At 41.8% G+C, this 22833-nt stretch overlaps 1 protein-coding gene across 1 annotated transcript in view; it reads left to right on the forward strand.

Moving 5' to 3' along the window:
* The window catches only part of FIG4 (FIG4 phosphoinositide 5-phosphatase), a 252711-nt gene that overhangs the window by 191512 nt on the left and 38366 nt on the right, over nucleotides 1–22833 (forward strand). Inside the window, exons 21-22 of the mRNA XM_018569658.1 lie at nucleotides 11260–11342; nucleotides 13358–13444. Of these exons, the coding sequence (XP_018425160.1) occupies nucleotides 11260–11342; nucleotides 13358–13444 (170 nt within the window). The remainder of the gene's footprint in view (nucleotides 1–11259; nucleotides 11343–13357; nucleotides 13445–22833) is intronic.

Raw genomic sequence — 22833 nt, forward strand, 5'->3', positions numbered from 1 at the left:
TCCTGGATAAATTCATTTAGAACAAAAAAAGTGATGGAGTCACATGAGGTGACAGCTTGTTATGTACTGTGGCAAATAGGTTACAATAAGTCCTTTTAGTCATACGTTGCTCTGTTGAAAGTACAGAATATATCATTTCTTATATTTGAATAAAACTGAAATTTAATAGAAAATTGCAGTAAGGTACATTTAGTAATTTGTCTGGGATTCTAATATAATGTTCTCCGCTGTACAAAATTGTAATTATTCGATACACCCATAAGCAGCAATTATTAGATGGAATAACACGTTGTAGACATAGTTCATAAGTGACATTAATACTATGAGAAGAGAAGTATTCAGTGGACAAATTAAAGCAAACACTTTCCAAAAAAAGAATACTTTATTCTTTTTTTTTTTTTTTCTTGCCTCCCAAAATATCCGACCTACCAGTAGTGTCAAATACAATGTATACCGTGATGTCTTTAACTGCACAAATGACTGCAACGTTGGCAAGCTTATTTTTAAAAAAAATTGAAGTCCCTCCTGCACAATTCCCAATTTTAGTTGGACAGTGATGTTATTGTTGGCAGGTCATACATGCAAATTAACAAATGAAAAGCAATAAAATGTTGGTATCATAAAGGGACAGCTAAGATAAGTATTTTGGTTATAGCTACATGCTAATGGACTGAATCGCCAACTAATGGACTGAATCACCACTTTCTCACACGTAGTCCAAGCTCTCACTGTAGTCCAAGCTTGGAGGGCAGCCTCGGGTAACAATGCTCCTCTAGAGATACAATGAAGTGAGTAAGCCTCGTCACCCTTGGATAGGAAGTGCGTTACTGACAGAATCACCAGGTGAAGAAAGAGGAAAAAAGAATCCTTAATAAATCAATCTAATGCAGTCACCACATCCAGGAACTGGTTAGTTACAATACAAAATATTTTTCTTTTTGGGTTTAGATACATGTTAAAGCCAATCTCTGGGCAAACAAAAAAGGTACCCTTGCAGTGGGGCTACCCCCGCACTGCAAGTGTTAAGTGCTTGTTTTTTTTCTAGGGGGGTGGGGGGAGGAAAGCAGATTTACTTACCTGACCCCTGCCTCCTCCAGCAGTTGATGCTCTCTCTTTTACCCCTCTGCTCCGCTTGTGGAACTCCGCTCGGAGGCCTCCACACATCTAATGCAGGTCTATGGAACCTGCATTAGACGTGATGATGTCAGCGGTTCTTGGACATCCAGAGACCAGGGAAGAAGAGGCTGTGGGGACGGGCCTAACAGCCCTAAGAGAGTAGGCAGGAGTGGGGATCGGGTACTGCAAGGGTACTTTTTTTGTTTGCCCGGAGATGGACTTTAAGTTAATAAAGTATCTATACTGTCCAGTTTCATCTATGGCTATAAATCCTTTTAAGGGTCATTAAAAGAAGCAGGCACACCTAATTGCTGCAGGTTCAGGGGTAATATACTTATCTGCTAAAAACCCATTAGCACAAAAGTGTTGATAGGTTTTAGCAGATAAGATATGCTAAGAGGAGTTATTTGCACTGAAGATCACTGAAATATCATGGGCTGTATTCTGCAAACTTTATCTTGAAACTACTAAAACTAAATCTTGAAACTTTATCTTATAAAAACTTTATCTTGACATTTTTGAGAATAGGGTCAAAAAAGCACCCTCTCAAGTTACTGTATATTACATCAATGTCTCATGCAGTTCTGACTGTTAAGAGGTTTCATGTAAAGTAACCTTAAAATACACGCGGCCCAATTATTGTTCGCTTGCTCAGATGTCATCTTCGTACGCCTGTCTTTTGTTACTTTATAAGAGAGCTTTGATGCTTTGTGACTGATTCACTAATTAACTAATAACATATCATTTTCACTGGATCCTGTGAGTGCTGGGTAAGTGTTCCTTTCCGGAATCACTTGAAAGCTTGGCTTAACATGTTGGGGTCAGTTATACTTCCAGCAGCAAACTGTAACAGTTCATCTGTAAAATTTACAAACTTTAAAAAAATGTGATTCTACTTGACCATAAAGAGTTGTCAGGCAAACTTCTTCAGAGACTTCACATTGATGATGATCACTGTTCTTTCTGTGGTCTGGCACTCAGGTGACCCTTCATATGATTTTTCCATTACTAGGAAAAGCAATCAGAAAGCTTCAGCTGTGACTGGAATGGAAGAACATCTTTTTTGCTGGTGACAGAGTCATTTTGCAGTAGCATGACCCCACAGCTGGAACATTCAGAGCACCTTTTCATCTGAAATTTTGTTAGAAGAAATTTTAAGATACATTTATTTTTCACAGCGAGACATTTTCACCAATTTTGTTTTATGTGTTGATGAATACTTTCAGGTAACACAATATCACGACGTCATTTACATCCTACAGTTCCAGTTAAAGTAAAGTTAGGCTGAAGCTAGGATAAATGTATTAAAATGCATTGCGAGCAGCATCCATTTTTTTCATGGGAATTAGGTAAATAGCTTTTATGAATGAGCATTAAGTATACATTAACAGTTCCGTACCAGTGAGATGATGTACATTCACATAGTGTAATGATGTTCTCATGTAGTATCTGCAATGCCACCAGAAGCCAGCATACACCTCAAACCTCCACACATTATTTCTTTGCTTTGGAAGATTTGGTTTGCTTTGGTTCACTTTCTGGGGTTACCTAGACCACAGCCAAGCTCCCGGGCAAAGGATCCACCCTGCACCGCATGCATTTACAGAGGTTTTCACTATATCGTGTCACATGCACTTCACATATAAAGCTTTATTATACTAGCAACTTTGTAGCAGAGATTTGTAGCAGATGCATATCTCTCTGCTCATTTTCTATGGTTATTTGTAGCTGGGTACTTGCTGCTGTAACTGATTACAATGCTTCTCTAGCCAGTAGGGATTAGAGCAGTGGTTCTCAACCTGTGTAACCTCAGGACCCGAATTTGTCCTTGGTCATTAAGTCGTGACCCAAGTCACACTACAATGGAACATGCGGTATTGCGGTACAGCGTGTTCCTTTGCGTGCGATTGAACTGTGGGTGGGAGGTGAGTTTGGGGTGTCATTCAAATAAAAGGCAACACAATGCACCGGAATGCGTGCGATTGCATGGTAAGGAGCGGTAATGGCACAGGACTGTTCGATTAACACACTGTACTAGTGTGAACGGGCCATCAAAAACACTGCCAGACACACACAACCACAGGCACAATCTTATACACACATACTCCCCAAAATAATGTTTTTCCTTTTTTATTTAAGAGCTACCCAGTCTCCATACCTTACGAGAAATTAAGTGGATCCTCAGCAGGGGGTCCAATGTGGGCTGCAGTGCTGTGATGGAGCTCCATCCATATGTGCATTGCTTGTACACTCCCTTGGGCACCCTGTAGAGGAGCCGGGAGCCAGGATGTGACATCACTCCAGGCCAGGCACCTCTATAGGGAACGTGAGGGAGCTATAAGCAACGTACATATGGATGGAGCTCCCTTGAGACCATAGCTCCAGCTCACCCAACCTCAAGCTGACACACGGCGCAGGGCAGCATATTTTGAATGGCTGCTTGGTGCGAGAAATGGCAGTGCTGTGCTAGGGGGAGGCTGAGAAGCCTCTCACCTAGAAAAGTGGAAGGCATGCGGCGACCCACTGAACACAAGGTCGAGACTCACTTTTGGGTCATGACCCACCAGTTGGGAACCGAGGGATTAACCAATGGAGAATCTGACTTTTTCTTTACAAACTTTAATGCAAATCTTTTCAAAAGTTTGCAAACTTTTCTACCGATCCCATTGAAGCATGGGTAAAATCTTATTTATTCAATTCTGGCCATTTCTACGGCTAATATGCAAGCAAACAAAAGGGTTGGGGAGCCAGATACTGCCATGGAGGTTATGTTCCAATACCTAAATAAAATATAAAAAAATAAAGTCTCTCACCACATACAAATTTGTCAGCTTGTCCTAACCGCTCCAAAACACTGCCAATATGGCTGCTTTGAGCCCACCATTTTATTGAAAGATGGCTGGGTTATGCATTCCTTCAAATTATTGGCTCTCATGACTCAGCTGACTGGGGCAAAGGATGTGCACTGCATTACAGATTGTACCTAATTTGTGCCAGTAAATCTGCAAAGTTTTTGGCCAAAAGTTCATGATTCACAAATTGCAAATCCCAGGGATTCGTTAAAGCAGAATACCCGGCAACATTTCTATTAACTCTTCCAGTGGGACTACCACCACACTGCAAGGGTTAACTAGTCATTTATGCCTAAGGACTAGTTTTATTCACCCGATCCTTCAGGGCGGCCAGCTGAACAGCGCTCTCTCCAGCCTGTCTCTTTCTCTGCTGCAGTAATGGTATGTCCCTCGGTGTCCTCACGTCCCATACACAGCATATAGGATGTGATGATTCAAGGATCCTTAGAATGCTGAAGTGGAGAGGGAGCGTGGCTGGAAGGAGCGGTCTAAGGTTCTTTGAGGTTCAGGTGAGTATAACTTTTTTATTTTAGTCTCTAGACACACTAGAGCCTAGACACTTCTGTGTGTCTAGGGACTAAAACACAAACAAGCTGTTAACGCTTGCAGTGCAGGGGTAGCTCCACTGCAAAGGTTAATACAAATGTTGCCCGGGGGTTCTTATTTAAGAACTCATGGTAGCGCTGAACCCAAACCTCATGCCAACTAGCCATTTACAAATTGCTGGCCTGCTAAGGTCATCAACAGCTGCACTAGATAAAATGACTAGGTACAGAAGCTGATGATTATGTAGCTAGCTTAAAATGTTGTTAAAAAAAAGTCAATCAGCAACTGACCTAAAAATCTCTGGCAACTTCTGCAAAGCAGTGCATGCGTTAACTGAAATACATTTTTCCTAGTAACAAATACTAGCAATTTCCTAGCAAGAATATGCTAAAAATTGTTTCTACAAAATCAAAATTGTGCAAAGGGACAGTATTACAGCCTGCTCGAGCTTCCTCCAGCCGTGAGAACAAGAGGACTGTGACAGCTGAGGTAACTACATGTCATTATAGAATATTGAATAGAACATGGCTGAATTTGAAAGTTGCAAGTTCAACTACGGTATATTCAATGAAATGTTCTATAATGGCATTGTATTACTAGAAAACTACAAGTCGGCAGTTCAGCTGGGACTTGTAGTTCCCTGTATGATAGAAGGCTGTTTTAATTACTGTCCTCATGAAAATACTAGTAATACAATGCCCGGTAGCCGCAGAGACACCGACATTGCCTCCTGGGACTACAGCTCCCAGCAGGCCAATGCTGCGCAGCAGGGGGGCCCTTCATGGTTTGCACCGAGGCCCTGAGGTTTCTAGTTATGCCTCTGCAGTGAGCCATTGTGGTATTCAGCAATCTGGGGCTAAGTTTTAACCACCTCCTTTTCATAGAGCATTTAACAAAATCACTGGCAGTATTGTGTCTGGTGTCTAAAATACAGCTTAAAACTGTTTCTGGTTTGTCTCTTGATTATGGGGCCTTAGAGGGTGGCCTGTAGTAGTAAAGGATGCACAAGTCTACATTGGTTTATCTTATATATTACAAATTATTTTTTAAGCACAATTTATATTTAGCTTTAAAGCTGAACTTAAACTGGGCTCCCTTCAGCCACCTTGATTGGCTGGGTTTTTTTCTCTCCCGTTCATTGAAGGACACAGGGCAACAGATCGTAGATCCTGAATGGTAGGGTATATCGCCACCTGCAGGAGTAGGACGCTAGGCACATAACAAAAAGACAAGACAGCCTAGGGGCGGCCCCTGCTGGTGGCCCAACCCCAGCTGGCTTTGACGGCGTGGCTGTTGAGAGCCAGGTCCTGAAGGACCGGGGGTTGTCCGATGCGGTCATTTCCACTATGCTCAGAGCGCGCAAAGCGGTTTCTAGAAAAATTTACCATCGCACGTGGAGGGCCTATTTTGCCTGGTGTGGGGCTGGGGCCTTGTCCCCACGTTTATTCTCCATGTGCAGAATCCTTGCGTTCCTGCAGCGCGGGGTGGCACAGGGGCTGGCCTTGAGTACTGTGAAGGGCCAAATCTCTGCCTTGGCGGTGCTTTTCCGGCGGCCTTTGGCGTCTAATACTCTGGTTCGCACCTTTGTTCAGGGGGTGACGCGCATTGCTCCCCCTGTCCGCGCGCCTTTGGCTCCGTGGGATTTAAATCTCGTACTTTCAGTGTTGAAGGAATCCCCGTTTGAACCTCTTCGGGAGATTCCGCTTATATCTTTGTCACAGAAAGTGGCCTTTTGGTGGCCATCACTTCCGTTCGGCGGGTGTCGGAGTTGGCTGCCTTGTCCTGCAAGTCCCCGTTGCTGGTTTTGCATCGGGACAAGGCGGTTCTCCGTCCTCGGCCGGCGTTCCTGCCGAAGGTTGTGTCGGCATTCCATCTGAATGAGGACATTGTCTTGCCTTCCCTGTGTCCGAAGCCGGTCCATAGGAAGGAGCGTGCGCTCCACTGTTTGGATGTGGTTCGCGCTCTTCGTGTTTGTTTGGAAGCCGCGGCTTCTTTCTGCGAGACCGACTCCCTGTTCGTGCTCACAGAGGGTCCTCGTAAGGGTCGGGCTGCGTCGGCGGCTACCATCTCTAGGTGGATACGTAATGATGTGACCTAAGGGGCGTGAGCCTCCATTTCCTGTCACTGCCCATTTTATTGGGGCTTCCTGGGCTTTCCGCCATGGGGCCTCTGTTTCTCAGGTTTGTAAGGCCGCTACTTGGTCTTCTGTTAACACCTTTGTTAAGTTTTACAAGGTGGATGTTTTTGGCATCGGCGGATGCTGGTTTGGGGCGCAAAGTGTTGCAGGCGGCTGTTTGAGGTGTCCTTTGGGTGTTTTGTTGTTGTTGCCCATCCCTCAGTGTGTACTGCTTGGTGACGTCCCTACCATTCAGGATCTACGATCTGTTGCCCTGTGTCCTTCAATGAACGGGAGAGAAAATAGGATTTTTGTACTCACCGTAAAATCCTTTTCTCTCCGTTCATTGAAGGACACAGGTCCCGCCCTCTATTTTGGGTGTGTACTCCTAACTGCTTGTTACTTACTGGAGACTTGTCAGCAAGTGAGGGGTTGGGCCACCAGCAGGGGCCGCCCCTAGGCTGTGTTGTCTTTTTGTTATGTGCCTAGTGTCCTATTCCTGCAGGTGGCAATATACCCTACCATTCAGGATCTACGATCTGTTGCCCTGTGTCCTTCAATGAACGGAGAGAAAAGGATTTTACGGTGAGTACAAAAATCCTATTTTTTTTATTCTGGCCCCCATGGCATGCTTGTACAATGTGCTGCACATGGGTGGCTTAGGGTTCGTTCACACCACATGCAGTGGGTTCTGGTCTGATTCTGGCCGGAACGCACTGCATCGTATTGCGGCCTGCTCCATTTTTTGTAAGGCAGGAGGGGGCGTGGTGGGCCATTGAAGTGAATGGCACCGCAGCTACACTCCCCGGCCACAATGCGATCGCCCGCACAGGATCACAAGCCACATTGTGCCTGCCATCCGGTCTGGTGCGGTGCAATCAAAATAGTGCTTGCAGCATTTTGATCGCACCGGACCGCAGGCACAATGTGCCTTGCAATCCCGTGCGGGCAATCGCATCACGGCTGGAGGGCGTGGCTACGGTGCCATTCACTTCAATGGGCCGCCACGCCCCCTACTGCCCCACAAAAAAGTGAGCTGGCCGCAATACGATGCAGTGCGTTCCGGCCAGAATCGGACCGGAACGCACTGCATATGGTGTGAACTGGCCCTTAGTGTACAATTAGAAAAATAAACTGCTAGCAGAAAGGGAAGTTGCATACAGAGTTTATTCTGCAATAAAAAGCTACTTGATAGCATTTAAAGCAGAATTCCAGCAAATCTTTTCCCTCCACCCTCCCTATATAGCCCCCTCTCCATTTAAAAAAAAAAAAATATGATTTATACATACCTTTATTCACAGTGCAGAGCCCCGCTTCAAGTGTAGTTTTTTTTATACTTTTTCCCAGAGTTCATAATTAAAAATAATCTAGAAATGAATGATAATGATCAGCATGAGATATCAGCATGTGACGCATCTGTTTTTTTTTCCAAAGATGCATGTACACTTTAAAGTGTAAAAAAAAAAAAAAAAGATTAATAGGCAAAAATAACTCTTTTCCGTGCAGCATCGAACGTTTGTAAGAAGAATGGGGGGTGACTGCTGTTCGGACGTCATATGGTAGCAGCAGAGAAGGTGCTTATGTAAGAAGGAGTTATGCAAGCACTTTCTTTTTTACTGTAGCACTACAAAAAAAATGTACAGGGACTTTACAACATCACCATTGAACATGCTGCGAAGTGCGAACTATGACTTAATATAAGGAATCGCATCCATTGGTATTTGTCCATAATAAAACTTTAACAGCTATAGACAGAAATGTATAAAAGGTACTGGCTACAATGAGTGAACAAATTAATTTCAGAATTACTCTTACACAACCCCAGGAAACATTCATCAAAAGTGTATAACTAGCTAAGGACGTGAGTTGCAGTTTAAGTAACAGTCTGACCACTGAACGCTTTTATTTTCACCCCAGCAGTCCCACACACTCATGTCCCATACACTTGTATTATTTTAACCAATGGAAAATCCCATATACAGATGTGGACAAATTTGTTGGCACCCTTACAGCTCAATAAATCAACGCTTCATTCCACCTAAAAAGTGATTACATTAACCACTTCAAGACAAGGTGTTTAGACCCCCTTCCTGGCCAGGCCATTTTTCAGTATTCAGCGGTGCGGTACTTTGACTGACGTTTATTCCGTCATGCAACGCTGTACTGAAATGAATTTTATACCATTTTTAGGGACAGCTAGAGCTTTCTTTTGGTGGTATTTAATCACCACTGGGGGTTTTATTTTTTACTATAATTAGGAAAAATTACAGAACATTTTGGGAAAAAAAGTTTTTTTTTTACATTGTTAGGAAACATTTATTATTACCCAATTTTTGGTAAAATATAAAAGATCGGGTCACGTCGGGTAAATAGACACCAAACATGTCAAGCTTTAAAATTGCGCGCACCCGCGAAATCGCAGAAAACTACCATACCCAAAATTGGCCATAGGCGGCGCTTTAAAAGCTTTTACCGCTCATCAGTTTAGTGTTATCAGTGATTGATGGCCCTAGACTTATTGCTCTCACTCCGACGTTCGCGGCGATATGTAACATGTGCGGCGTAATGGGCGCAATCGTCTTTTTTTAACGTATGCGCCCCCGACGCATGTTTGCATGTGTGGGTGGGGACTTTTAAAAAAAAATTTGTTTTTTATTCTTTTTTATGTGTATCACATAGGGGAGTTTAATTAGCCCCCGTATGTGATAGCAAAATATGTGACAGGTCCTCTTTATGGAGACATCAGGGGTCTCCATGTTTTTAAATAACGGCCATGTCTCGCCTGAGGGGCGTGTCTGAGCGGACGTCTAAAGACGCCCGCTCAGATCTAGAGACCTCACGGCCGGCCGTTTTTTTACAACGGTCGGCCCTGAGGTGGTTAAAGGAGAACTATGAGGTGAGTGATTTTCACTCACCTCATAGTTCGAGCCGACGTGTGACAATGAAACTGTCACACATCGGCTCAATAGATCGGGAAGTGAGCAAACACATACCGTCGCTTGCTCACTTCTCAATCATGTCCCTGCAGAGAGCCGTGACTGGCTCTGAAAATGAAAGGGAAAAACTGATTGTTTGCTATGGGAAACTGCTCCAGATTCTATCTGCTCCAGTTTTGATAAATTCCCCTCACTGTGTTTGTCCTGCTATTGTTTAATTATTGTGTTCATTACTCCATTTAATTGGACTTTCCAGCAGACTTTCAATATACTTTATAACTTAATAATAGTTAAAACCCATGGGGACTGTGAGTCTTTTACAGTGTTCACACTGCTAGTAAAGATAATGGTGAGTGCAGAACATAGTATGTTGTTTAAAGTGAGGTGTGGTGGCAGTCAATTTTAAATGTGATTTTCTTTTTTTATTGTAATGCTGTGTGTGTCCCTGCTCTTGAATTACAAGCTCTATTTGTCCGGGTGACCTTTGACACCTGGACATAAAGTTATAACTATCAAGAACTTTACAGTTGTCACAGGAACAAGAATAGAGTGGGAAATTTTCCAGTGTGGAAACCTCTTCCATTGACAGATGTCTAACGTTTGCATTTCCACTTGCTTTGGAGAGGTTTCCAATTATACAAACTTTTGTATCTGGGGCAGAAATTAATGGGAAATCTTGATGGAACACAGACATAAAATCCTTGTGCACAAAGTCAAATTTGAGTGCCAAATAAAGGTCCGAGGATCCAAAAGCTTTAAAATATTGATATTTGTTCACAAAGAGACCATACAAACAGCCATCCTGGTTTAAAGAACTCCCCCTTCAGGTTTTAGGTATGATGACAAGGATTTTGAGGACTTAAGTCGCACAACTACCAGGTTTCAATTGATTGCTACATTAGAAATCGAAAATGACAAATATCAGTGACTCAATGGATCAGCAATAATAAGGTTACTGTTGATCCACTGATCTTTGTCATATCCAATTTTTCATGCACCAAACAAAACCTTTGCCACTTTTGAGTCTCAAATCTTTCCATCATACATTATGTCTGAAGAAGTGGGGGAGATCTTTAAACCCCCAAAATGCTTTGGCTGTTCTGTGTTGTCTTATTGTGAACAAATATCAGTATTAAAATCTTTTGCTCTTTCGAACCTTTGTTTGGTGCTCTCATTGGACTTTGTACTCTTGAATCCTCGAATTGTGTGCCATAGGTCTCCTATCCCTGCCCTATGCTATTCAAAACTAGAAAAAGGTTTAAAATGATCTTCTTGTCTAAACTGCTATATTGTGTATTATGTTACAACTGAAATGTACAAACTCACTTCTACATCACAGCTATCCATCCTAAACATGCCCTTCACATGAACAGTGCTGAACAAAAGTGATCATTGCAATGTTAAACATATGTAATATATACAGGATTTAGATTAAACAAAAAGTAAGAATCATCTGCCAAAAAAAATTGTTTTTCTCAGTTGTGTTTATTGATTTTTTTTTTATTGATTTTTTTTAAATAATCGTGCAACATAGAAACTGACTTTCAGGGAACTTTGACACCACTATGGGATCATCTAATTTCTGGTTGAACATGCATAACGGACTGCTCGATAACTTAGATTTTCTAAAATCTTGTCTTCTTCTCCCATGTATGATTTATTGGTATCATAGAATTGTCTGCTTTTTCATCAGACAACATCTCAGTCAACAAAAGAAACATATGGCATAAACCTCTCAGAAGCTATTTCAGAGACTGATCTACAAATTTACACAAGGTAATAATATATGGTATTCCACAGTTATATGATGTGATATGATATATGATGTGCTGTGATCTGTGTCATAGTATTGTGTCATAGTATTGTAGACTAAATGAAAATATCTGCTCATCAGTGATATGGCGTAGGCTTTTAAACTATTCTCAAGCAGCTTTACCCACAAAGAGCTCTTAACCCTGAAGTTGCAATCATTGAGTGCAGTATCCCATAAAAACAAATCAGAATTAATCTTTTAGTGGTATGAATTCTAATTGGACCAGCAGCTAGGAATTAGCACTTAAAATTGAAATGTCCTTTACTGAATAAGACTGAAACCTGCATACTGTAAGTTGTCTTAGTTTAAAAAGTCATTAAGGTCTGCTAGGCTTATCTGCAGAGAATGCTTACCTCAAACACTTTTGAACAATTGTTTATGACAAGCTTATGGGCTTGGCAAGGCTAAGGCAACACAGAAGTCGAAGCTGCTATTGTACAGTACAAAATGTAGAGTATTTCTGTTACTTTCCTAGCACCTCTATTACCTCTTTTGTATTCTCTTGTTTTCCATTGTGTCAGCATTTTGAAATGTATTGGGATTGCTTTATAAAAAATTGAGGAATACTAGGGTTGTTACCTATAGCAAACAATCAGATGTTGGTGTTAATTATCTTGCTTTTTAGTAGAATAATCAAACACAACACTGCATGCCGTATGGAATATTTCCATGAAACTTACTCTAGCAGCATGGTAGTTATGATAGCTTTGGTGAAATTCTGTAGAAACCGATAATATCAGCAATTTACAGATTTAAAGGAGAACTATGAGTGCTTTTCACTCAGCTCATAGTTCTAGCCGATCTGTGACTATGAGACTGTCACAGGTCGGCTCAGTAGATCGGGAGGTGAGCGAACACGTGCCGGTGTTCGCTCACTTTTCGACCCTGTCACGGCTCTCTGCCGTGACAGGGGAGGGGATGGATTCCCCCCTTCCCGCTCCCATCCGCCAGCGCTGACTGGCGGAACGGACGGGGGAGGGGGCAGGTACAGCTGGCTCTGCCTCTAGATAGGCAGAGCCAGCTGTCACTCACGCAGCTGGGCGGATCTCGACATCGATGTCAGGATCCGCTCCGGCTGCGGCGTCTCAGTATACCACGAGCTGTAGCTCGCGGTATACTGAGCTTAGGGTGACGGGAGGACGCTAGTTTGTGTCCTCCCGTTTCCCTAAGGAGAACTATGGGGAAAAGCCCTGACCCCATAGTTCTCCTTTAAGATGTCATTAAGACTTAACTGACTTTTTGCTTTTACTGTGGAACTGTTGTCTCTGTAGCAATTTGGCAAGAGTCCCCAATTGTTCATCTAGTTTTTTGGCCTCCACGTTTCTCTAACTCCTCAAGTGTTTATTTTAGACTACAAATTCCACCAGAGGAGAGGCTTTTGTCTATAAAAAGGAAATGTTCTGATATATATTGTGAAGGTGGGAAATTGCTGCTGAAGTAGATTGTGATGGCCAATAACATATTTGAGCATAAATATGGATTGGATGCCTTGCGTGCTAGGAATGGCTTCTCCAGCTATAATTATGTTGGGTTGAGCAATGTGGAGCCTGATCCATGGTGTTGATTTAGCTGTGATGGACAGGTCCAGGAAGGATTTTCCCCCTGGTTGAGGATAAAGCTTGGGAGTTTTATTATTGTGTTCTTTTGTATAAATGTGATTAGTACAAAAAATTAAATTATGTTGCACTATAACTTTTTTAAGCCTTGGTTACTATACTATCCAGAGCATACATCTAAAAGAATGGTTTTATGTTACTTTCATTAAAGCCTATTGAATATGACAGGGTTTTTTATTGCTAGTATTGGAGCTGGGTTTATGGACTATCCCAGCAGTACTTTTTGAAGAGTTTGTTTCATGCTTCACATGTTTAAACTAATAACCTTAGCCATTCTTTAAACTTAACTTAATCCCGACAATTTCTTATGAATAAAGAATGCTTCAAATATCTATTCACTAAGGTTTTATTGATTGCTTTAGGTTTGTGCATTTGGGACTTTGCCAACATAAACCAGAGAGAAGAAGCCTAAAACCTACCCCATGGCCTATGGACACCATTGCAAAACTGTAAGTATTTAATATTATAGCTGAACAAAACTGTTTTATAAATTGTTTGTGCATAGAAGACTGTTTTAGTGCAGACTGTTTGGGCTGATAGATTTGTGTTAAAAAGATTTAAACTGTTAGGCAATCATTTGTCTGAGGCAGGTCTTCTGTACCAGTGTTTCTCAACCTTTTTTTTTTTTTTGAGTACAGCACACTTTGAAAGTATGCAAAATCTCCAGGCACCCCAGTCTGAAATGTAAATGTTACTTACCGTATTTGCCGGTGTATAAGACGACTCGGCGTATAAGACGACCCCCCACTTTTTGTGTTAAAATATAGGTTTTGGGCTATACTCGTCGTATAAGACGAGTATAGCCCAAAATAATGTTTAAATGCACCCACTAACCTCCATGGCGGTATTCCCGAGTGTGGCTCGGGGTTAATTTTCAGTACCATAAGTGGTAACCCCGAGCCACACTCGGGATTGCAGTCTCTTACCTTGTCCACGATCCCCGCAGTGTCCTCCATCTTCCGGGTTCCGTCCTTCAGCTACATACAGTATACCACGCTGGCTTTGTATTAATGAATACAAAGCCTGCCGTGATTGGCTCAGCGCGGTATACTGTATGTAGCCAAAGCTACATACAGTATACCCGACATATAAGACGACCCCCGATTTTCAGGCGATGTTTTTGGGTCTAAAAACCCGTCTTATAAGCCAGCAAATACGCTACCATCAACGAGAAACCTGAGCCTGCAATGATGCACACAACAGCCCTGGAGTCAAGAAATAAGGGAAAGTCTCCCCAGTGGGGTCACGCAAATAAAAACCTGGGAGACTTTTCCTCACTCTATCTAGAACAAAATAAAAGGGGAGCTGGATTTAGGCTTTAATGCCAGCATGTTGGGACCTTTTGTTCCACAGCAGCTGTCTAGTTCTAGCCTGGATCCTAAATATTAGGATTTATATGTGAATTACGACCGGCTAGGAGGGATGGAAGTGGTGGGGAACCTCCTGATAACACACAGCAATGACAAAATCTGAGCAGAGTCCATTCTTTACACAGATCTGACGCACCTACAGCACAGTGTCCCCCCTCCCTCTCCACTATACCTGCCTGGTGCACAGACCCAGAGAGGCACCAGCTACAGATCAGGATTAATCTGCAGCCCCCTCTTGCCTGGCCATCACTACTAGACACAGCCTCCGTCCATCGTACCTCCCCCTGATGGCCGGAGGAGCAAACATCACCACCCAAGAGCTCATCCACAGCGCTCTGTACAGCTGATCACCCAACTGATTCCTAGCAACCAATGATGTCAAAGATGTCTGCGGCAGCCACAGTTTAAGATTTTGCTACTGTAAGTGAGCAGAGGAGAGATGGGAGAGGAGGATTTACTGGATCCTAAAGTCTGGGCAATAAAAAATTTAGGCACTGACTTTTTTTTCTTTTATTTTGCTGCGGCACACCTGATGAACTCAGACTGGCACCCCAGTTGAGAAACACTGTTCTGTACCACAGCTTTATACTATATATAAAGCCCAAATGACAAGTGTAGTAGGTTTGTTATCCAAGCAGCTTTCTTCTTTTAAAATAATTAAAATGATTCCGACTGGTTGATATGGGATGCTGTGCATTCCTTATTGTCTTTTACTTATCAAAAATGTATTCAATGTTATTGCATCGTGAGATCTCCTAATGTCTTGGTCCTTTTTTGATGATCAGTGGATCCATAGATATTTGACTTGGTTTTTGAGGATGCAAGTTCTTAGCTTTTTTTATCTTTACTTCACTATTTAGTAAGTAAATTATACAGGTCAAGAGTCTTGACTTTACTAATTGCTTGCTTGTTAAGTAAGATTAAAACAAATTCCACCAGTGCATGAACCTGGGAGATATAATATTTCTTTCCTGACTGTAGATAAAATAACCTGCATAATTACAGGAAGACTAGCCAGAACTCATGTTTTCCATATATACAGCAGGCAAGTGACACAGAAAAGTACTGAAACCATGAAATTGAAATAATAGCCAGGCAACTGCAATTTTTCGAAGGCGAGGCCAGCAGTGGCAGCCATCATATTTCTCTCATTGCAGCTTTGTAAATGTTATTGAACGCTCAACTTTAAGAGAGTAGAAGCTTTCCTTAACCAGTTACCATTGCCGTTTTTTAGCTTAGCAGTTTAAAAGAAGAAAAAAAAAGAAACCTGGAGAAAAACAGCTGGTGCTTCCAAACTTTTAAATATAGTGTCATAATTTATTTTTATGAGTGTATTCATTGAATGATAGCAGGTGAAAGAATGATCCCTGTAAAAATTCAAAGCATCAATCTTTTTAAAAGAGATGTCACAGCCAAGTAAGTCTACAATACATCAACCACTCAGCAGTTGTCTTGATTCAATAAAATACATAGCAATGTGGTTACACAGTAGAGATGCAAATCATTTAGATCACACTTTGTAAGTCCATACTCTTTTAATTAGGGATGTCCCGATACCACTTTTTTTAGACCAAGTACAAGTACTGCCCCTCATGTACTCGCCGATACCAATTAACAATACGTTTTCTTAAAAAGGGACAGGTGACTTTTTTCTAAAACATTACAGACTAATGATTTTAGGGCAGTTACTTTATAATTCTGAAAAAAATTAAGTAAACCTATTATTGTCGAGCTAAAGAAATATATACAGTATATTGCCATAAAGTATACTCAATATATAAATGATGTGGTGCAATACCAAGTGTACAACCAGTACATGCGTGTACAATAACATCTTCAATGAAAAAATCTGAACAATTTCAGTTAGTACAATTCAGTCCCAATCTGAATCCGTCTATAACTCAATCTCCAAACAGTCTATATCTTCATCAACGCAAAACATCATGTGCTCCAATACCACACACTGTATGTAATGATCACTCGTTTCCCGCACCCGAAAATATTCCTGCACCATAAGGAATGAGCGAATATTCAAAGGTGTGGGTAAAATCGAGTGATCATTACACACAGCCACAACATATGAGGATAGTCTCTGCAGAATGTTCGAACCGGCTCATAATAATTAAAGAGGGAAAATGTAAAGTAACTCACCTATTGTCACTCACATATAAACAAGTGTGTTGTCACTCAGATATACACAGGTGTGTTGTCACTCACATATACACAGGTGTGTTGTCACTCACATATACACAGGTGTGTTGTCACTCACATATACACAGGTGTGTTGTCACTCACATATACACAGGTGTGTTGTCACTCACATATACACAGGTGTGTTGTTACTCACATATACACAAGTGTGTTGTCACTCACATATACACAGGTGGTGTTGTCACTCACATATACACAGGTGGTGTTGTCACTCACATATAAAGAGGTGTGTTGTCACTCACATATACACAGGTGTGTCTGCGCTGTCCAGGGGGTTCCAAGGCAAATCTCTCTGGCTGGCTTGTGGGAGGTGGCACTGTGAGGTCCCTGGAGAGTTCACACTCCAAGCCCGATCTCTGTGGGTAGCTTGTGGGAGGCGGCACTGTGAGGTCCTGGCAGGGCTCTGACTCAGAGTCCTATGTCTGTGAATACCTTGTGGGAGGTGGCACTGTGAGGTCCTGGAAGGGCTACAAATCTGATCTCGATCTCTCTGGCTGGCTTTTGGGAGATGGCAGGGTGAGTTGACACGCAGGTGAAGCTATATAAAGTGCCGTTACTGGCGCTATGCATTGGGGCATTTTCACGAGTACAAGTACTCATTAAAATGCCCTGTATCGGCCCCGATACCGGTACTAGTATCGGTATCGGGACATCCCTACTTTTAATCTTCCAATAAGCATTTGAGACCAAGAAGAGGTTAACATCGGATGGTTCTGCCTTTGTGAAAATGACATTTTATCCTAATGAAATAAGAAGGGGGGATATGAGTAGTAAAATGCTAGAAAATCTGAAATCTGTTACCATGGCAGCTCCATTCCTTGGAGTGCAGAGACGCTTTTTAATGTTTGTTGTTGCCGATGCACATTAGCTGGAGATTCACTTTATAAATGTAAAATTCAGCACTCTGTTTTGTGCTTTTCCGACCCTGCATTTATGTATTTTAGAGAGGCTTGATACCTCAGTTTTTTGCTGGAAATAAATTGCCTTATTCCGTTTGAGGTAAAATACTGCACAGGTAGACTGGAGATAACAGTATCCTTGTTAACGAGCAGGAAATACTAATTTACCTGACAGGTTTTATATTTATATTGATGTGCCCAAAAAGCTTATTAGACATGTGAGTTCAAACTAAATATAAATAGCCGCACTATGAACAGATAGAAATGATCTGTAATTGAGAATCTCCTTACTTGCCTGTCAAATTAGATTTTTGTCACCAGGTTTCCTGATAATGACTTCTTGTATGGGGATCAAACAAGTGCCCCCCTATTTATTATGCGGTTGAAAAATCTGTGCACACAATAATTGCACTTACTCCTTTATGTGGACATTCTGCAATGACTTCCAATGTCCCTAAAGCATCTGGATGTTCAGCATACAGGTGAAACTCGAATAATTAGAATATCGTGCAAAGTTCATTTATTTCACTAATGCAACTTAAAAGGTGAAACTAATATATGAGATAGACTCATTACATGCAAAGCAAGATAATTCAAGCCCTGATTTGTCATAATTGTGATGATTATGGCCTACAGCTCATGAAAACCCTAAGAACCCCAAATCCACAACCTCAAAAAAGTAGATTATTACATGCAATCAATAAAACAAAGATTGTACATAGAACAATATCGGACCTCTGAAAAGTACAAGCATGCATATGTACTCAGTACTTGGTTTGGGCCCCTTTTGCAGCACTTACTGCAATTACTTTTGCACGATATTCTAATTTTTCGAGTTTCACCTGTATGCTATGAGCATCCAGGACTGTTAGCTTCAGCTGAATGTTTGAAAGGTGATGGAACCACAATAATCAGCCCATGGCATTTTGTGAATAAAACATTAAAAAGGTGGCAATTGATATAATTGCAGCAATTTTATTAGTTGTGTTAAAAGCATATTTAAATAATGCACTAGGAAATGCCCTTTTTAATTTGAAATATAAACACATAGGGGTAGATTTATAAATAGCTCAGCGAACAGCTCTGCGAACAAGAGTCATGGTGCATTATGGCCACTATCTTGAGCTGAGGAGCTCAAGATCACAACTGCATTAAAGAGCATTAGAAATTTACAACTGTAAAAAGCATTCAAAAACACAACTACTTTTTATACGCAAATTAATCCTACACTACTTGATTTAGATAGAGGCCAGCAAACTGTCACAGCACAGGAACTTAGTACACAAAGCAGTTAAGCGTCTTATGACTATACACTTAATCACCCTTGATTTATAGATCAAACAGAAATGTGGACAAGTCAAACACTTGATTGATTATTTCACTGCTATCGTAAAGTCATTCTGATTGGCTTTAAACTGTTCTGTATGAGAGGAAGTAGAGAGTGGCTTTAAACTGTTCTGTATGAGAGGAAGTAGAGAGTCTCTTGATTTGGTGTTTTGTTTCTCTCTGCACCTCTCCATATATCATGTTCAAATGTGTTATCCATTTAAACCTCTGACTTTCAGCCTGATGGCACTGAGTTGGAAAATATTTCCTGCTCAGGAGCAGTAGGATTATTTTTAAGCACAGAGAGGTTGGTATGGTTAATATACCGTATTTTTCGCTCCATAAGACGCACTTTTTTCCCCCCAAAAGGAGGGGGGAAATGTGCCTCCGTCTTATGGAGCGAATCCCGCCGCCCGAGACATGCAGTTTCGGGCGCCAGGCGAGTAGTAGGCGCCCTTACTTGTTTAATACGAGTGATCTAATGAGATCACTCGTATTAAAGCCGAGCAGCGGCAGCGGCGATCGAATTCAGCAGTAGGAGCTACTGCTTGTTTAATACGAGTGATCTAATGAGACAGGGAACTGCTATTTTCAAAAGGAAAACAGCAATGGCAGCTTCCACCCTTCTCTATTATCAGGTTTCCTTCAAGTAAAAAAACACTCCCTAGCATCATGATAAACCTGCTACCAAAGTCTGCATAACTGTAGTAATTGTCTGTTCAGGATCCCAGGTGCAGGGGTCACAAATAAACACAAAGCCCTTGCAAATCCCTTGCTAAATGCGAGGAAGTAATATTTGCAATATGTATAGTATATTTTATTATGTGTGTAACTTACTGAACAAATTCTCAACTATAGCTGTTCTGCCACTGATATTATGACCTGGCTCTAAGACCAGAGTTTGGGGAACAGTTGATGTGTCTTTGCTTATAAACTCACTAGTTGCCATAGATTTTTACACTTCTTTAACTGCTAGCACAAGGAAGCTTCCAAACATTTTTGGCTGTAAACATTGGACTACCTGGACAATATTGTGTGGGTTTGGCAGGGTGTTCATAATACAGTACTTACATTGCCTGAAGTCACTGATTTTCTGAACACGTGAAGTTAACTTGAGGTGGAGAGATTACACTTACAAAAAAGATTACACTAAGGCCTCATTCACACGAGAAAAAGCCAGCACGTACACCTCTGTGCTGCGTGCACGGGCAGCTCCCGGGAAGGACGGGGGCTGCCCGTTATTACTACGCAGCCCCTGTCCTCTATGAGAGTGCGCGGCCGTACACTCACCCCAAGTGCAGGTCCGTACGGGTGCAGGTGTCCCGGCTCGGACACAGACAGGATCCATCCTGTCAGCTTATGAGTACGGACACCCTCACAGACGTGCAGGGCAGGTGAGCGTAGGGCGGCATACGGCTGCGTACTCTCATAGAGAAGGACAGGTGCTGCGTAGTAATCACACGCATCCCCTGTCCTTCCCAGGAGCTGCCTGATACGGCGGTGGTGTACGTGCCGGCTTTTTCTCATGTGAATGAAGCCTTAGACAAAACGGTTACAGGTGGATAGATTACACTTACAAAAAAGATTTACACTTAGACAAAACAGTTACATCTACCTGAGGAACACAAAGCTAATTTAGCGTTAATGCCCACTGTGAGATTTGCGCTCCATGTACTCACAGCTTACTTGCTAGGACATGTTACTCACCATTTCATTAAATGCAGCATCTTGCACTGCTTTATTACACACTCGGTCTCATGCCTATGCTACACCCAGTGCTTCATACATCTAAATTATCAGCAGTGTGTCACGCCTGTATTATATGAAGTGATTTGCATCTCTCTTAATAAATGCAGAGCTTTATAACTCCCAAACTATGTGTGATGCAGCATGCACCTCATTAACATGCAGTAAACCATGCCTCTCTATTACACACAATGCCTCATACCTGTTTGTTACATAGAGTGTTTCATGCCTTTGTTTTATATTTTGTGCCTAATACCTCTAAATTACACCGTTCCTGATACCTGTTTGTGACACACAGCAGTTAACAATTGTGGTAATTCTTCTGAATTACTTTGTCAAGAAATAGCACATATTTGCAAGTTTTGTCTCAAGTCTGTATTTACAAACAAAGGTTCTACTAATGATAGATTTCTAGCTGAACTTTAGGCAGATATAACATGCAAAAATGAATGAAGCTCTCTATTCATATTAACTAATTACATTCATTTATTCAATACAAGCCGTATAAGTACCTAAATTTGATTAGGTATCCGCTTCTTGCAGTCCATTGTACAGCAGAGCTCAGAGAGGGGAGAGAGAGGTAACACAAGGAGCCTTTCAGATGTGCTGGCAACAAATGAAGCATGCTGATAGGAGAGAGCAGACTGCCAGGGAGATAAGCCCATAAGTCTGCTGCGTCTCCTTTTTACTATGCAGCCACAATTTGGGGATGGAGACAAAACTAAATTGCTACATTTCAGCAAAGAAAAATTAGGTATCTGTCCTGCCAGTCAGGGCTGTATTGTGCGACAGAGCTGTGTAAATCTCAGGAACGGATGAATGAAATACAAAAGCTTTTTATTTAATCTGTGCATTTAGCTGTTTGCTTGGAGTTAGCAGTAACTGCTCGTTGGCTCCTCAGGATATTACTTGAACCCTTTTTAAGTTGACCAAATTGCCTGCTTGTTTCATGAAGTGTGAAATCCCATGAAATATTATACAGGATTTATATAGTGCCAAAAGTTTGTGCATCTCTTAAAAAACTGGGAGAGACAGTACAATTAACAATACAATTTCAGTACAGGTGGTAGGAGGGCCCTGCTCGTGAGAGCTTACAATCTAGTAGGAGGGGCAAGTGATACAAAAGGTAATAACTGTTTGGGATGATTTAGTGGACAAACTGAAACTACTGCTATATGGAGGTAGAGTAGGCCTCCCTGAAGAGATGAGGTTTCAAGGATCACCTAAAGGTGGACAGAGTAGGAGATAAGCGGATAGATTGGGGTAGGGTGTTCTAGACTCGGGAGACACTCTTCAAAAATGCTGGAGGTGACCATGTGAGGAGGTGACAAGAGAGCAGGAGGTCTTGGGAAGAGTAAAGAGGGCGGTTTGGGTGATATTTTGAGATGAGGTGGGTGATGTAGGTTGGGGCAGAGTTTTAGATGACTTTGTAGGTTATTGTTAGTATTTTTAATATTATACGTAGGGCAAGTGGGAGCCAGTGGAGCGATTGGCAGAGGGGGGTGGCGTATGCTAATCGATTGGTAAGGTGGATGAGTCTGGCAGCAGTGTTCATGATGGAGTGAAGGGGGATAGCCTGCTTAGTGGTAGGCCAACAAGGCGGGAGTTACAGTAGTCAAGGTGAGATGTTACAAGGGAGTGAATTAGAAGCTTTGCGGTATCATTTGTAAAGAAGGGACAAATTTTGGAAATGTTACAGAGGTTGAGTCAGCATGATTTGGATGGTGATTAGATGTCGGGCTGAAAGGAGAGGTCAGAATCGAGGATTACTCCCGAGTGCTGTTGATTGTGATGGAGATGGGAAAAGTTATTTATTTAGCATTGGCCAGCAGTGTAATTACTGCATGTTATGTAACCCCTACAGAAGTCATCTAACCTGCTTGCATCTTCTGATTTCATTTTACCTTCAAGTGATCTAAACAAATTCATTATCTAACAGAAATAAAGAGAAAAGTTCTGAGAATAAAGAGCTAAGCAAACATACACTTGTATTCTAGCTATGTAGATTTTTATTTCTTGACATGTCACTAGTCTGGAATTTTCTGTCATTCCTGCATAATATAGACTGTATTCAGAAGAACAAAAACATTTTCTAAGAGCTTGGCTATTAGGGATGCGCCGATACCGGTATCGGTGACAGTATAGGGCATTTTCACAAGTACTCGTGAAAGTGCCCTGATACTAGCGCCTATAGCGCTGATGTTAACTTGAAGGCTGCCGAGGTCCCCAGCAAGGACCGGTCAGCCTTCCTGTGAATTGCGACGCCTGTTTACAGCGCGGGCCAAA

The sequence above is a fragment of the Nanorana parkeri genome, unplaced genomic scaffold, assembly GCF_000935625.1.
Source record: "Nanorana parkeri isolate BGI_ZX_2015 unplaced genomic scaffold, ASM93562v1 scaffold1375, whole genome shotgun sequence".
In the NCBI taxonomy this organism is placed as follows: domain Eukaryota; kingdom Metazoa; phylum Chordata; class Amphibia; order Anura; family Dicroglossidae; genus Nanorana; species Nanorana parkeri.